At 37.3% G+C, this 16,184-nt stretch overlaps 1 protein-coding gene across 2 annotated transcripts in view; it reads right to left on the minus strand.

Annotated features, from left to right (window-relative positions):
- Positions 1-14,813, minus strand: part of SECISBP2L (SECIS binding protein 2 like) — a 57,172-nt gene extending 42,359 nt beyond the window's left edge. For both annotated transcript variants that reach the window (XM_009005414.6, XM_002753448.7), the window contains exons 1-4: positions 14,641-14,813; positions 6,853-7,031; positions 4,779-5,103; positions 2,022-2,157 (exon numbers count right to left, since the gene is read on the minus strand). In XM_009005414.6, coding sequence (XP_009003662.3) covers positions 2,022-2,157; positions 4,779-5,103; positions 6,853-7,031; positions 14,641-14,664 — 664 coding nt within the window. In that variant the 5' untranslated portion in view covers positions 14,665-14,813. The remainder of the gene's footprint in view (positions 1-2,021; positions 2,158-4,778; positions 5,104-6,852; positions 7,032-14,640) is intronic.
- Positions 14,814-16,184: the final 1,371 nt, after the last annotated feature.

The following is a 16,184-nucleotide window of genomic DNA, read 5'->3' on the forward strand; positions in this document are numbered from 1 at the left end:
CAACTTTTGCATACTACACTGATACAATAAACCTAAAGGAATTAAGATGGCTTTATAAGTTTCCAAATCTAGAGGAAAAGTTCTTTTCCACGGATGTCTTGGGTCTTCTGAGACCACTGTTCCTTTATTTTATAATTAGTTTATCAAGTTTCCCAAAAATCACTTTGAACATGATATTCAAACTCAATGCAACCTCTGCCACCCAGGTTCCAGTGATTCTCCTACCTCAGCCACCCAATTAGCTGGACAGCAGACCCGTGCCACCACACAGGGCTGATTTTTATGTTTTTTAGTAGAAATGGGTTTTCACCATATTGACCAGGGTGGTCTCGAACTCCTGGCCTCAAGTGATCTGTCCATCTCGGCCTCCCAAAATGCTGGGGTTACAGGGGTGAGCCACTGTGCCCAGCTTAGTCTTACCATTTTTTGCCTGTATGTCCCATACATCTTCTCTAAGATTTCCAGAAACTCTCTTTTTTACCGTTACTGTTAATGACATCTTTTTGTAAAATTTTGTTTGTGGGTTGCAAATTGAAATGCAGTTAACTTTTGTGTATTATATTAGATCCAGCCATCTTATTATAAACTCGTATTAAATCATGATCTTGTGTTCAAATGTAAAAGTCTGTTACAAATGGAAAGCCATTCCTAATAAAGTATAATAATTTAATTCAATCTCTGCTTGATGCCAGTTTATTCTCAGAAATTAAAAACCGAAGAATAAAAATACTGATAGAATTACAATCTTCAGATTTGAAAACTAAGAATAAAAATACTAATAGGATGTACGATATACACGATCTTCTACTCAGATTTCACCTTCATTTTTTCATTTTCTAATTTCTATTCCTCAGAGAGTGTCTTTGTGGTTAAAATAAGCAAAATAAAGAAGTAAACATATTTTAAAGTCTTCCCAAGGTTAAAAGCATGTAGAAATGAGTCACTATGACTAGAGAAAACCATACCAGAAAAGTTCGTAATATATTACATTGTGATTCTTTTCCATAGTCACTCCAAGTATTTGTCAGAGTCTGTTAATCTCAAAGCTTCATGCCTTTATGCTTTAACGACACAATGACTGTACTATCAGCAAGACTTTTTAAACTGATTTTCAGATCCTTTCTCTACTCCTAATGGATCTAAGCAACTGTAAAAAGATAAACAGATCTCCAAAAGAAAAGGTATAACTTGAATTTAAAAAGTATAAGCCATCTTATTCATTTCAACTCGGACCTCATTTGAATGGAGGCTGCACAGAGATTTAAAAAAGCCAGTTGTGCCTTTGAATGGATCTGATTTTGGCCTTGAATCATTAACAAAAATTTTTTACTAATGTCAATGACTATGGGTGTAGAGTATTATCTACTCTACAGATTATATAAACTCAGATCAAGGATACAAAGTGAAATTTCACAATATAAACTATAAAAAATACCTAGAACATTGTAAGAATACTAATTCTTGTCTACCACCAATTGAAAACTTTTTTAATGCCTATATAGTCCTCTAAAAATTTCTGACAAAATGTATTTGACTAGTTCAAAATTTGTACTTGTTTAACAGGATATACATGACATATGTAAGTTTGGTTCAGATCTACAATAAAATATGGCATAGAAAACTTGCTAAGTTCTTTCTATAATGTATAGGATATTAGGATGTTTTATAAAAGGTTTTAATCTAGTTATAAACACGTGCAATTTTAATTTCAACCTAAATGAGTTCCTCCAAATTCTATAGTATCTACAAAATTCCATCTCTGGTTTCTGAACTGCTCCGTTATTACAAAAGGAATAGGACACCTTAACCCCACCTAAAATTGTACATAAGGCCAGCAAGCAAATTCAAAGAACATTAAGAACATAGATTGCTTTATCCTTCCTAGGAGTATCACAAAGTGGCAGAAAAAATAAAAGGATGAAAATCTACAATTCTGACAAGTGGTAGAGACCACAATTATAAAGTTAATGAATAAAAACAGGTAAAAATCAGTGATGCACATGTAAGAACCCTTGCCTTACCAGTTTGCTGTGAAGCATCTACCAGAAGCACAATTTTTGATCGACTATCAGGACCTGCTGCATTTGTTTCTTTCTGAGTAGCTACATTTTTCACCATGGGCCTTTTGCTTTTTATATGCTGTTGTAAAAGCTGTTGCTGATTAAAAAAAACAAATAACTATTGAACATATGAAACATCATAAAATACACATCTATTACAAAACACACCTAAGTGTATTTTCAAAATTCTTGGCTCCTGTGGGGAAATAGTATTAGGGTTTCATGAAATATCTACAGCAAAGCCTAACAGGCTAAACAATGTATTATTCACACTTTCAAATAACAACACAACTATGATTAATAAATAAATTTTTTTTTTTTTTTTTGAGAAGGATTTTCGCTCTTGCTACCAAGGCTGGAGTGCAATGGCGCGATCTTGGCTCACCGCAACCTCCGCCTCCTGGGTTCAGGCAATTCTCCTGCCCCAGCCTCCTGAGTAGCTGAGATTACAGGCACGTGCCACCATGCCCAGCTAATTTTTTGCATTTTTAGTAGAGACAGGGTTTCACCATGTTGACCAGGATGGTCTCGATCTCTCAACCTTGGGATCCACCCGCCTCGGCCTCCCAAAGTGCTGGGATTACAGGCGTGAGCCACCACACCCGGCCATGAATTCATTTTTAATTGCTACTTGTATTTTTTATCTTCTCAGTCAAAAAATAATAGCAAGTGTATACTAATATCATACAAGGGGCTGTAAATTTCTTTAAATGGGTAGTATCTTATCCCAAAGTGAAATTTTAGTTTCAGAAAAGCAACGACATGAAAAATGATTTCCACTTCAGAGTTCAAAAAGAAAATACAAAAAAGCTGATCCTGGCAGACCACAGTAGTTCACACCTATAATCCCAAACTCCTGGGCGCCTGGGCTGGAAGATCACCTGAGGTCAGGAGTTTGGGACCAGCATGGGCAACATAGAGAGACCCCCATCTCTACCAAAAAAAAAGACAAATACAGCGGGAGTCCTAGCTACCCAAGAAGATGAGACAGGAGGATCACTTGAGCCTAAAAGTTTGAGATTACTGTGAGCTATGAATGCGCCCCTGTACTCCAGCCTGGTTGACAGAGTGACACCCTGTCAATCAATCAACATTAAAAAACTGATCTCTTCCTTTACTTTTAAAAATATAACTATTCTGCACGCCTGTAGTCCCAGCTACTCGGGAGGCTGAGGCAGGAGAATTGCCTGAACCCAGGAGGCAGAGGTTGTGGTGAACCAAGATCGCGCCATTGCACTCTAGCCTGGGTAAAAAGAGCGAAACTCCGTCTCAAAACAAAACAAAACAAAACAAAAAAAACTATTCATCACTTAATAGCAACTTACACAACAGAAATCTGAATTTAATTTCTTGAACTTCCTAAACTGAAGTGCTGAAAATGTATTCTGAGAAATCATGTTCCTTCCACATCTGGAAATTATATATTATTATCTTATTTCTAACACTTTTTTTTTCTGAGTTCCCAAAAGGATATTCCTTGACCAAGAACGGTTCCATGAACAAAAACTAAAAGCTTTTCAAAGCAACCTCTGCTGCTTGCATTTCAATTTTTACAAATTATATGAGGAGGTAACAAAGACTTCACTGAAGAAGGTGGGCTTATGGAATCTTGGGAAAGAATCAACTCCTGGATGATATACCCGTAAGGTATGTCTAAGAAGTCCCGCTTCTATCAGCTCAAAAGTGCTAACTAGAAACATGTTTTTCTTCTCATTAGCTTTGACAATAAGGCTTCAACTGTAAAAGCCTTTTAAGTTAAAAAGTTAACTAAAATTAAATCTTAATTCTCTTGTGATTCAAAGCCTTCATTTCTTTTTCTTTCTTTTTTCCTTTTTTACTTAGTCAAAAGGCTGGTACTGAATAAAAGTGGTTCCACATATTTACCTTTCATTTTCTTCAGTCTAGGAGACCCTTGTTTACATAAAAGCGAAGCACCTCTTAAATAACAAAGTGCTATTCCTACTAAAAATTCACAGATTCGAAACAATAAAGTTGAAGGGATCTCATGAATCACCAATGTTCTTTTCCACAATGTCTACTGCTAACTTTTGAAGACTGAAAATGTATCTTTTGGGTTTTTTGGTTTTTTTTGCAGCAGGGTGTCACTCTGTCACCCAGGCTGGAGTGCAGTGGTGCTATCTCAGCTCACTGCAGTCTTGATCTCCTGGGCTCAAGTGATCTTCCCACTTCAGCCTCCCAAGTAGCTGGAGCTACAGGTATGCACTAACATACCTAGCTAATTTTTGTATTTTTTTGTAGAAATGGGGTTTTGCCACATTGCCCAGATTGGTCTCAGACTCCTGGGCTCAAGTGACCTACCTGCCTCAGCCTCCCAAAGTACTGGGATTATAGGTGTGAGCCACTGCACCTGGCCAACTGAAATATCTTGAAGTGCATTAGCCATTCAACACAGCTAGCACAAGATCCACAATAACCACTTAAGAATGCTGGTGTCACTACTAATTTGTAAATATGTGTGCCTTATGTGAAACTCTCTAAAGGAACATGAAAATGACTATAAAGCATATCACAATCAAGAACGAGGAATAAACAACACAAAGTTATTTTAAGAATTACACATCCTTTACCATTTTATAACAGTGAACAATATATTTTATAGTAAATTCAGCATTAACAGTCAATCAATTCAAGTAGCAAATTACTTATGCTAATATAAGTAATATCAAATTTAAAAGCCAACCAAAACCAGACACTTACTTTTGGTACCACTGTTCCTCTGTTACTGTTTCTGCTCCGATGGCTGGACAATGGGAAGACCTGTCCAAGCTGACTTGGACGCTCAGTGCATTCTGTGGTAATAGCATTTACAGTATTTGCAGCCTGAAAGGTGTTGGAGTAAGGTGCAGGAAAAGGATGATAGAACCCCATAACCTGAGCACATGGTGCTGGCATCAGCTGATAATATGTATACTCTGTAGAAACAGGTGGCTGAGCAGATATAATGGGGTAGGCAAAGTATGGTCCAGTAGGGTTTGGATTCGGTTGCTGCCATCGTATATCATTGTTATATAAAGGAAACTGTCTGCAAAACCAAATCAAAAAAGAACAAATCTATTGACAAGTCTAAAAATACTACTAAAGCAAAATCTCTTAACTCATTAAAAGACAAAACAGTGCAGAACTGTGGCTTCATGATAATTTTGGGAAAGGAGACAAAACATCACCTTATACATTTCTCTGCTGTAGAGATTATGTCCATGTAGTAACAATTTAAACAACAGTATAAATGAACCCAACCTGATGGTTTTACAGTATTCCACATACCACTAGTACTTATAACTTTACCTTCAACCTTCCTCAAGGTACTTCTGCCTAAAAGTTAAACACCTAGCTACTGGGATCTACCAATAATGGCAGTCCAAAGTTCCCATTCAAGGACAACTGTGACAGCCTTCTGTAAAGAACAGTTAAGGTGACCATTGTGTAAGGTGATCGATACACAGGGTGATTTAATTCCTTCACTTCTCATTCTTCAGCTCAATCCCAGTCTCCTACTCCTCCTCTCATACTCCCCTAATCACTTGGCCAAGTCCAGCTCTTTTCCTGGCTCCCCTCCTGGCAATAGAAGCAGGCTCTAGGTCCAAGTGAAAGAAGAGAAGAGGCAAATCTGCCAGCTGACATCTCCAGCCTTGGAGCTTCTTCTAGTGCAGTTCAAATAAAACACTAGCAAAATTCTTCCTGTCCCAGCGCCCCCTCACCAAAGGTTCCTGCTGATCAATATGGGGTCCCCTAGGGAGTACGGAGTTGAAGCATAGAGCTTTTCCTTATTACTCTCACGACAAAGCAAAATAGTTCACTGTCATATTCCTAAAATATTTTTAAAATAATCTGTTGGCTCGTGTACTCGTGAATTCACAAAGGTTATTTGGTAAATCAAGAAAACCAATTAAGTTTATCATACTGTATACCTGGCAATTTTTTCAAATAGAAAAATAGTACTATTCAATTTAGTTTGATGAATCAGCTTGCGTATTATCTAATATAGGCAAGGATATTTAATACAATGCTAACTTCAATTGAAAATGATTCCTTAGTTTCTACGTTGTCCAACCCTCAAGACCATTAAGAGTCTCAGAATATTAACTTGAACATTTAGTATTTGAGGAAGTAGTTGAATGACCTTATATACCATATATCCACAATTTCTCAAAGAATGTGCACTGGTACACTAGTATGCAACAATGGTTTATAAATATGTGGAAATATTGATTGCCTCAGCCCTCAGGGATGACAGAGCCTATAGCCAGTCACCAGCTGCCTCATCCACTTATAGTCGCAGACAAACAAAATTTTCTGTGTGACATAACTTGAAAAAGGCTGAAAGTACTTTTATACAGCAATAAAATAAACATAAATTTAAACTTACATTTGAGTCTAGAAATATAAATATATGCTAACCATGACAACTTCAAAGTTAAGGACTATTGCTTGGTATTTTCTTCTTACACCAGACTGTCTTGGCAACTATGAGATTAGATGTTTAATCTCATAAAAAAGGTTTTTGTTCACTTCTGAATATTTTATTTCTTCTTCGAGCTGACTTCAAATAAATTTCAATGACTTACTGAAGGAGACAGAGTCTAAGAATTCAGTTCTCTCTTAGAAAAAATGAGAAACTAATCCATGTGAACAATTTCCGAATTTCTGTATCATTTTATTTACTCCTAATAGAGAAATGATTAATGTCAAAAAGTTGCAAAAGAAAAACATTAAGTGTACTTTGCCAACTTTTATAGCCACCCCCACAAAAAATAAAATCAAAATAAATTACCTATTGGACTGGTTTTCCTGCACAAATGGGTAACAAGTAATCAGGTAGCTGGGAATTGGAGTTGGTTCTACCCCAGAAACACTTCCATTATCATTTGGGAGAGCCATAGGGATCATAAATGTATCAGGACTCTTCTTCTGGGGAATAAATGGCTCTACCTCAGCTGACAGCTTGACATTCTTCAAAGAGAAGATAGAATACATTAATAACAAATGAGCAGGCAACTTAATGCAAATTCACAACTCAACAATAGCAGAGTCAGTTTTTATAAACAGTAATTAGGTCTCTTCTCAGCATTCATAAAACACCCAAAAGGAAGAGCAATGTCAATTTTAAAACAACTGAAGAATGATCAAGTTACTTAGACAAAGCCATCAAATAAGGAAAATAAATCCAATGTTAAATTTCAATGTAATTAAAACTGTTAAAAACAATCAAGAGAACACAGAAGCATACCTCGGTGACTAAATGTAAATTGGCAGTAAGAAATGTAGCTCTTCAGACAAAACAATCTGTTTCTAACTCATTTTGTTAGGGGGGAAAAAAATCAAAATTCTGAAGGGTAATTATTACTCTATATTTGTTTCCACAGTCTTAAAAATTGTCTTTCTGTTCACTTCTGGAAATTAGTATCATTAAATTAAGAGAAAAGAAAATGTTTAAGATGAAAAAAATACTTAACATTAAGAAGAAAAAAATTTCACAATTAAACTGGGGAAAATATGAGTACTTCAGTTTTCCGGTACACATCTGAATAAACTAAAGTAATCCAAGGTATGTAATCCATTTTAGTTTACCTTAAATTTAACATAACAGGCAAAAACATCTTCAAACTCTAATGATACAAGCTAGTAATGTTCATTCTGTGATATTCATTAGAACCCAAACTTACTTATGTAAGACACAATATATCAAACCAATAAATGTTACAGCAATAATGCAAAGATAATGGAAGCTTGCTTTATAAAGTTCACATATATGCATAAGAAAAGAAACTGGGTAGGGCAGGGCAAAAAAAGATTAAAAAGAGGAAACTGAAATCACATTTTAACTGTACTAAAAATGTAATTTTTAGAATTTTTTTTTTGAGACAGGGTCTCTGTCACAGGGTGGGGTTGGGGGTGGGGTGCAGTGGTGTGATCATGGCTCACTGCAGCCTCAATCTCTTGGACTCAAGTGATTCTTCCACCTGTCTCCCAAGTCATGGGGACTACAGGCACACATCATCAGGCCCAGCAAACTTCTTAATGTAGAGTTGGGGTATTGTCATGTTTCCTAGGCTGGTCTTGAATTCCTGGGCTCAAGTGATCCTCCCACCTTGGCCTCCAAAGTGCTGGGATTACAGGCATGAGCCTGGCCAGGATTTCTTTTAAAAATCAGAAAGTCCTTTTTGACATAAGAGAACTCACCGAGCAGTTTTATAAATCTAAGCTAGTAGACGTTCAGGTGTTTTTTTCAGGAAGGTACATGGGTACATCAAATTATCAATCTTAACCGTACTAATTATAAATAAATAATTTTAAAATAATACTTTTCCTGACCTCCTACCCGCCAAAATATGTCAACTCATAAATGACTTTGGTAGCAACAAATTCAAATTCTTGCACTGGTCAAAAGTTGCAAACAATTTTTACACCCCAATTCATTTGTATTTTATAAAAAAAATTTTATAAACTTAGGCAACCTACTACTTAAAAGGTATTACGTATAATTTAAAACTAATGTCTGTACATATACACAGTATGTGCTTTTAAATATTAAAGTTTGTATTGGTTTCTATTCTAAGTGCAATTCTAGATATCAGAGTTCAACAATAAAACTCACAGACACTAAAATGATCCTTTGTTTTTAGCAAAAAAAAAAGATAGAAGCTGCTATAGTCAACAGCTGCACAAACAGAAGATGTCACTAGTAGGAACAGACTGGCAAACTTTCTCCTGTAGCTACAACTCTGTAAGGTTTCAAAGCTGTTTACTGTGACTTTGGGGCCTTCAGTAATATACATCAAAATGCAGCATCTGTTGTTCTCAGCACTGAAAAGCAGTGATCCAAACTATTCTTTTATGATCCCAAACTATTCTTCAAAGTCCACATAATAAAGCCCACAGAGATAACATGTTAAATAAATAACAAATTCTGGCAATATTTTAATTATATTAGTATAGAAATCAAAGAAATATGTCTTGAATAGTGAACAACAAAATGTATGAAAAACTAGACTAGTTACATTATAGAACGTTATTTCTCAGTTTGAATTTTTCTGTTTAGTCTCTCTACTTTTACCAAGATCTATTTTTTTAGGAATTAATAATTTCATAGCAGGGAGTTGTCTCCATAAAGGAAATAAATATGGAATAAATGTACACTACACTTAACAAAGTCTAATCATTCTTGTATTATCTGCTTCACAAAAAAGCACAACTATCTATATAGTAAAATTATCTTCGTCTTTCAGAATTTCATAATTTTCCAAATTAACGAAAGAAATCAGTCTCAGAAGCATCTTTGTAAAAATATCTAACCAGTTTCATGCCCTTTTTTGTGTATATTAAGGCAAATGTCTATAGTCTTTGATGTAAATAATCTATAAAACTCAAGAATCTGTCAGAGAATGAAACAAAAATATTATTTAAAAGAGTTTATTAGACAAATGTATTCAGATCGTTGAGAGCCTATATAATTCAACAAACGTGCATTGGGCATACATTATGGAAAGAGCACTGTGCTAGACTGGGTTAGGGAAAATGGGCAAACGTTACTACAAAGGAACACATCGGCAGAGAATGTACACTAAATTCCTCAGAGATGGAACCTCCAGATGAATGCAAATAATTTTCCCAGATTAAGCAATAGAAAACTGACACCCACTTAAATTCAAAACCGAAGTTGGAACATAACGAGACACTCTCCCACAGTGAAACTCCAGAGTATGTACCATCCACCCACAGAAAAAACAGGACCATGGAAACCCTCCATATTCTTTCTATGTTAAGGTAAAAATAGGGTATCTCAAACTTTAAGATATTTTATATCTCATGGCAAAAGATAAAATAAATGTCCTCTGAAGGGAAAAAATGATTAACGCTCAAGAGATAACTACTAGCTATGTCGTTTTCTGATTAAAATGCGAAAACAAACCACAGTACTTGTATGTGTAAGTTTTGCAGACTCCAGACAATAATGAGGAAGAAAAATCTAAGTATTTAACTTATATTCTGCCCCGACTTGGCAGAATGCTTTGCTACCCATACTTCTTTTTTTCCAAATCTTAATGTTTGTTAAACCTGACGGTTACTTTAAAAAAACAGCTTTCGGCCAGGCGCAGTGGCTCAAGCCTGTAATCCCAGCACTTTGGGAGGCCGAAGCGGGTGGATCACGAGGTCAACAGATGGAGACCATCCTGGTCAACATGGTGAAACCCCGTCCCTACTAAAAATACAGAAAAATTAGCTGGGCACGGTAGCGCATGCCTGTAATCCCAGCTACTCAGGAGGCTGAGGCAGGAGAATTGCCTGAACCCAGGAGGCGGAGTTTGCGGTGAGCGGAGATCGCGCTATTGCACTCCAGCCTGGGAAAAAAGAGCGAAACTCCGTCTCAAAAACAAAACAAAACAAAACAAAACAAAAACAGCTTTCTAGATTTAATATTACTTTCTGAATTATCTATTACTTTGTTTTTAAATTATATTATCTCTCTTGATTTGATGGAGTTTCTCCTCTAACTTCCTACTTCGGATGCTTAATTTTTATTTTCCTGGTAAACTGTTTAATCATGAAGGCATTTATGACTATGCATTTGCCTCAGAGTATAGCTTCAGCCACATCCCAAAGGTTTCAGTTTTTCTTTTAGAGACAGGGTCCCACTATGTTGTCCAAGCTCGAGTACAGTGGCTATTCACAGGTGTGATCTCACTACTGATCAGCACCAGAGTTTCTACATGCTCCATTTCTGACCTGGGCCAGTTCACCCTTCCTTAGGCAACCTGGAGTTTCCCCACTCCAGAGAGGTCATCACATTGATGCTGCACTTAGTGCAGACACCTGATCCACACGGCACACTACAGTCCAGAATACCTGGTTAGGGTCAAGCGATGCCCCCACCTTAGCCTCCTTAGCAGCTGGGACTACAGGTATATACAACCATGCTGGGCCCCACTGGTTTTTCATATGTGGTATTTTATTATTAATATATTTTCAATAACCTATCATTCTATTTTTCTAACTCTTATTTCTAAGAGTTTGCACTTGAAAATGACCTAAGAGGTTGAAAACATCTTTTTGGCTAGGCGTAGTGGTTCACACCTGTAATCCCACCACTTTGAGAGGCTGCTGTGAATGGATCACCTGAGGTCAGAAGTTCGAGAACAGCCTGGCCATCATGGTGAAACCCCGTCTCTACTAAAAATACAAAAATTAGCTGGGTATGGTGGTGCACACCTGCAATCCCAGCTACTTGGAACTTGGAAGGATGAGGCAGGAGAATCGCTTGAACCAGGGAGGCAGAGGTTGCAGTAAGCCAAGATAGTGCCATTGCACTCCAGCCTGGGTGACAGAATGAGACTCCATCTCAAAAAAAAAAAAAAACTTTTAAAATTTCCAAATGGTATTTTCCTTAAATTTGAATATGTATATATTAATACTTTATTTTTATTATAAACATATTATTTTTTAAGTCTGGTAAGACAAGTCATTTACTTATATCCTTTCATAAGGGCCAACTATAAGTATTACTGAGTAACAAACATTTTAAGATAACTTATTCAGAATACATTTCATTTGGGGTACTGACATTATTAAAAGTTTATAAATTATTTAAAGGAAACAATGAAAAGCCAGTCAATCTGTATCCTTATTGGTAAAAAGCATGTTGCATGAATTCATATGTATTCATTAGTTTTTCCAAAAATTAAAGACATTAATAACCAGTAATTTTGTAAAGTCTTTTAAAAGAACTATTTAATGCTAATGTACTAAAAATTAAGCCAACATTTAATTTATTTGTGATAACAGAAAAGAGACTGTAAACCTCAAGTGTTTTGTCAGTTTTAAGCCCATTGTTTATTTTTTAAAATCTCAATGAATGTCATAAAAATACAAGCAGTAAGGCTTTATAAACAAAATAAACTCCATGATTTATTCTTCACATCTCTTTATGCAAGTATTTTTTGTTTTTAGGGGAAAAAATGCATTATATACCAAGCATCTAACTCTGGCAGTTAAAATTAAGCTAGCTTTTTAGATATATGGAGAATACACTACAGAAGAGAGTGATGACAGAGGATACTCCTGAGATTTTCTTCTAGTTGTAACATTCTTTCAAATAATCATTATTGCAATTAAGATTATCCATCTAGCATTGTATTCCTAGCAACTTTTTATCATCTTGATCAGCTCACATACAATTTACCTTTTCTATAAAAAGATTTTATGTATCAAAAAAAAAGGTAATTCACAAGACCATGAATGCCTTCACAAAAAAAAAAAAATTTTTTTTTTTTTAAAGTCACACTTGTAAAGCACACAATCATTTAGTTAGGTTAAGATAAAATGCAGAAAGTCTATTAAGTACTATTTTTTAAAAATCAAACTTCTATAAATTGTGAACTACTACAATACTATAATGAGTAAGTTTTAATGCTGTAGGGATTCAGAGAAATTCTGAGTATGTCAACACTGGTCTAAAGGGACAAAAAAGTTATTTGAGGAAAAATGGAAATTGGCATGTATTACATATACTTTTCAATGACTTTTACCTACCTAAATTCACTTCAATAGTAGAAATACAAAAGTACAGTCCAAATATCCTGGAAAAGCCATTACATGACTTTATGGTATAAAGAATCAAAAATTTCACAAAATTGAGAAATCTCAGTCCCTAATCTACCATTCAGTTAATGGTTCTTAGCCATCCTTTGAGAATATGATGAAAATAATGGAGTCTTGCCCTAGAAAAAGGCATATAATGAAGCACACTCCTTCCAGGTCATTAATGGACCCTTGAATTAACTGCCTATCACATAAACTAGGTGAAAACATCACTTTTCTAGAACTATTTTCTGAGTGTATAGGGAAGTGGAGGATTTTTAAATTATTCTTTCATTTAGGGTTAGGTTGCGGAAGAGGTAAGAGGTACTGAAAGGAAAAAAAAACTCAACAGAAAACCTTCTTCCATGTTTTTTTACCTAGTTCTTAAATTTCTACAAGGTTTTAATAGGTCGTGGACTTTGGAAAAATGTGGGGTGAAAGAGGAAAAGGCTCTCTAGTTTAAATAATTTGCTCACAGCACTTACTGCTAGGATAATCACAAACAGCTGTGCTAAAAATTACCATCTAAATAGTTAATTATATTTCCTCCAGGATGAAAGGAACTAAGTATACATAAGACAGCATTACTGGTTTTAGTCCTGGCATCCTGGTGAAGGAACAAAATATTGAACCCTTTCATTAATAACACACATACAAGGAAATGATTCAAGGAAAATTCGTATTCATTTGTCAGGCTTTGAAATCTCACGTATTTTTGATAGATATCTTCAAAAACGTTTTTAAACTAGATATGGGCTGTATACAGAAAACTCTGGGTCACATAAACGCCTACGTGTATTTGCCAAGAGGCCCCACATCAATTTCGCTTTGGTAATTCCATGTATTGCTTTATAAAACTCATTTGTGTCTTCAGAGTTACAGTCACATAAAGCTTTTTTTTTTTTAATAAGTCTGTGTAAAAACAAGTATACACAACTAGGAAGCTGTGCTTTGACTACTAAGAGTCCGATTTCAAAATACAAACTGGCTTCAAGTACATATAGACATACATATACAGGAATTTGGGAAATCTTATCTCATTAATTCAGGTGCTAGTTATCCATCTGTAAATGTAATAGATAAAAATTACTAGCCCCTCTTCTTCCGTCATCTAATCATCAATGAGGGAACAGAGAGTGAATAAACTTGGACTTCAAATTAAGTCCTTTCGCAGAGGTCTTAAGAGTGGAAAATACTGGGGGGAAAATTATTGTTTTCGATTATTTTTAACAATGTCGTTAGCCCTGCCTCCCAGCACCTACTAGCATGGATAATCAGGAATTTGATGCCATTAAAAGCAAAACAGAGCACTGAAGGGACTACTTTGTGAATATGAAAACGGTTTCGAAAATAAGCTTATGCTTTACACCCTTAAAATAGAAGCTAGCTTAAAAAAAAAAAAAAAAAAACACTAATTACAATTCTTTGCAAAATCACTGGATAAAAGGACAAGGATAAATCGCAATATCGTTTCTTAAAAGAAACACCTCCGTAAAACCACTGCAAAAACAATGCTTCGCTCAACTGACATAGATCTAAAAGGCCCGTGACTTCCCTTCATCTGTAGTTACCACACATTCTCTCAGCCTTTCTGGGTGAGAAGCCTTCAAACGCCTTTCCACCTCGAAAACACATTCCACAGCTGAAAGGAATGGGGGAAGGGGGAGACTGCTGGAAGTTATAAGTCCTCCCCGCAGGAGAGCACGGACAACTTGGAGGCTTCTGACCCCTTCACCAAGCCGGGGAGGAACGGCAACGGCGAGCCCCCAGTCTGGGAAGTAATCAGGGCTGGAAAAGCCCCCAAGTCCCAGGCAACAATGAAGGAGAGCCGGGAGCAGCCAGGCTCCCAGGCGAGGGGGTCTGCGACTGCAGGAAACCTGAAGACTCCGGCCGCTGGGTCCCCACGTTCGGAGACCTGGGCCTGGCCTGGGAGGCAGCGGCGACCCCAACCCCCGGCCGGCGGGCCCAACCCTAGTCTGCGTACCTGCTCGGTGGGGGCTCGGTCCATGGCGCCGGCAGAGCCGCAACGGGCCCGCGCTAGTCGATGTAAACAGCGCGTCGGGCCGCTTTCTCCATGGCCCCCCGCTCGGGTCCAGACTGGGTTCCGGACCTCCGCCCCTATCTAGCTGGCCGCGACACCGATTCGGCTACGCCACTGGTCGAGGAGGCGGCTCCAACTCCGGGAGGAGGAGGAGGCGGTAGCAGCTTCGGGGAGGGATCATCTGGGACGGAAGCCGAGGAGGGCCCGAATGGACGGGAGGCGTAGTTAGAAATGGAGGCGCACGGAAGGGAAAGGAGTAGGGAGGAGGCAGAGAAGGGCAGTGGGCGGAGTGACAGCAAATGGCCTCAGCCAGGGTAGCAGGAACCTGAGCTGGCCTAGAAGCTGAGGCCAGGTGGAGACGCTTAGGAGCAGGTGCTCCGAACTGCACTCCATTCCGGCGACTGTTAAACGAGAAGTGTCAGATCACTTGGGACGCAGGTCACCCGGCACCTCAAAGACCTCTTCAGGATCTGAAACCACCTCCTAGTGATGTTGGAAGAGCTTTCATCTGCCCACTGTACATCTGCTCCTTCCTTATGTTACGCAAATAAAGGGAGTCATGACTATAAAGGAATGAGAATATTCTGAAAATAATGGAGTCTTGTCCTAGAAAAATGCATATGTAAAATGCATACACAAAATGACTGGAAGAAGCCCTGTTAGGAAGTGCCCCACAAATATTTATTGATTAGCTAATTCATTGTCCTGGTTCATGTTCACCTCTAGACTTACATCCAGGCTGATCTCGCCCATCTCAGAACTCCTAATTCTATGCAGGATCTGTACCAAATAACACCACCCATCAGGTAATTATTCTATCTTCAGATCCTTAGCTCCTTAAGGGCAGAGACTGTCTTGAAACTGGGCACTACTGTTAGCATGGCAAATTCCTTCTAGACATCTCCTCAGACACACCCTCCAACACCCACACCCTCGGTGAAGACTGAAACAACCACAAATAGAAATATTTTGGGGGAAAAAGAAATAACAAGTGCAACAATAAAATACAAATAATACAGTTTAGCAACTGCTTACATAGCATTTACATTGTATTAGGTATTATAACTAATCTAGAGATGATTTTTAAAGTATATTGGAGGGTGTGCATAGATTATGTGCAAATACTACAACATTTTATATAAGGATCTTTAGCACTCAGGGATGTTGGTATCAGCAAGGATTCTGGAGCCAATATCCGCTTCAAATACCTAGGGACAGCTGTATAAGCTAAATTACACTTAAGTGGAGGAAGAGAGTTGAGGTGGCTGCTGTTTGGGGCACTGGTGTGGATATCCACAGCTAGGAATGGGAAAGAGATTTTAAGAAATTTGCTTTGTCATGCTTCAGGAGACATCAGTAAAGACTAATTGGCTTTTTAGTTTAGGTTATTAGTCTGGTTATTAGACTCCAATATGAGACTTGTTATGTGAAGGCCCCTTGCTGTACTTATGTTGGTACAGGTTGGGTATCTCTAATTGGAAAATTTG

The sequence above is a fragment of the Callithrix jacchus genome, chromosome 8 (assembly GCF_049354715.1).
Source record: "Callithrix jacchus isolate 240 chromosome 8, calJac240_pri, whole genome shotgun sequence".
NCBI classification, from domain to species: Eukaryota; Metazoa; Chordata; class Mammalia; order Primates; family Cebidae; genus Callithrix; species Callithrix jacchus.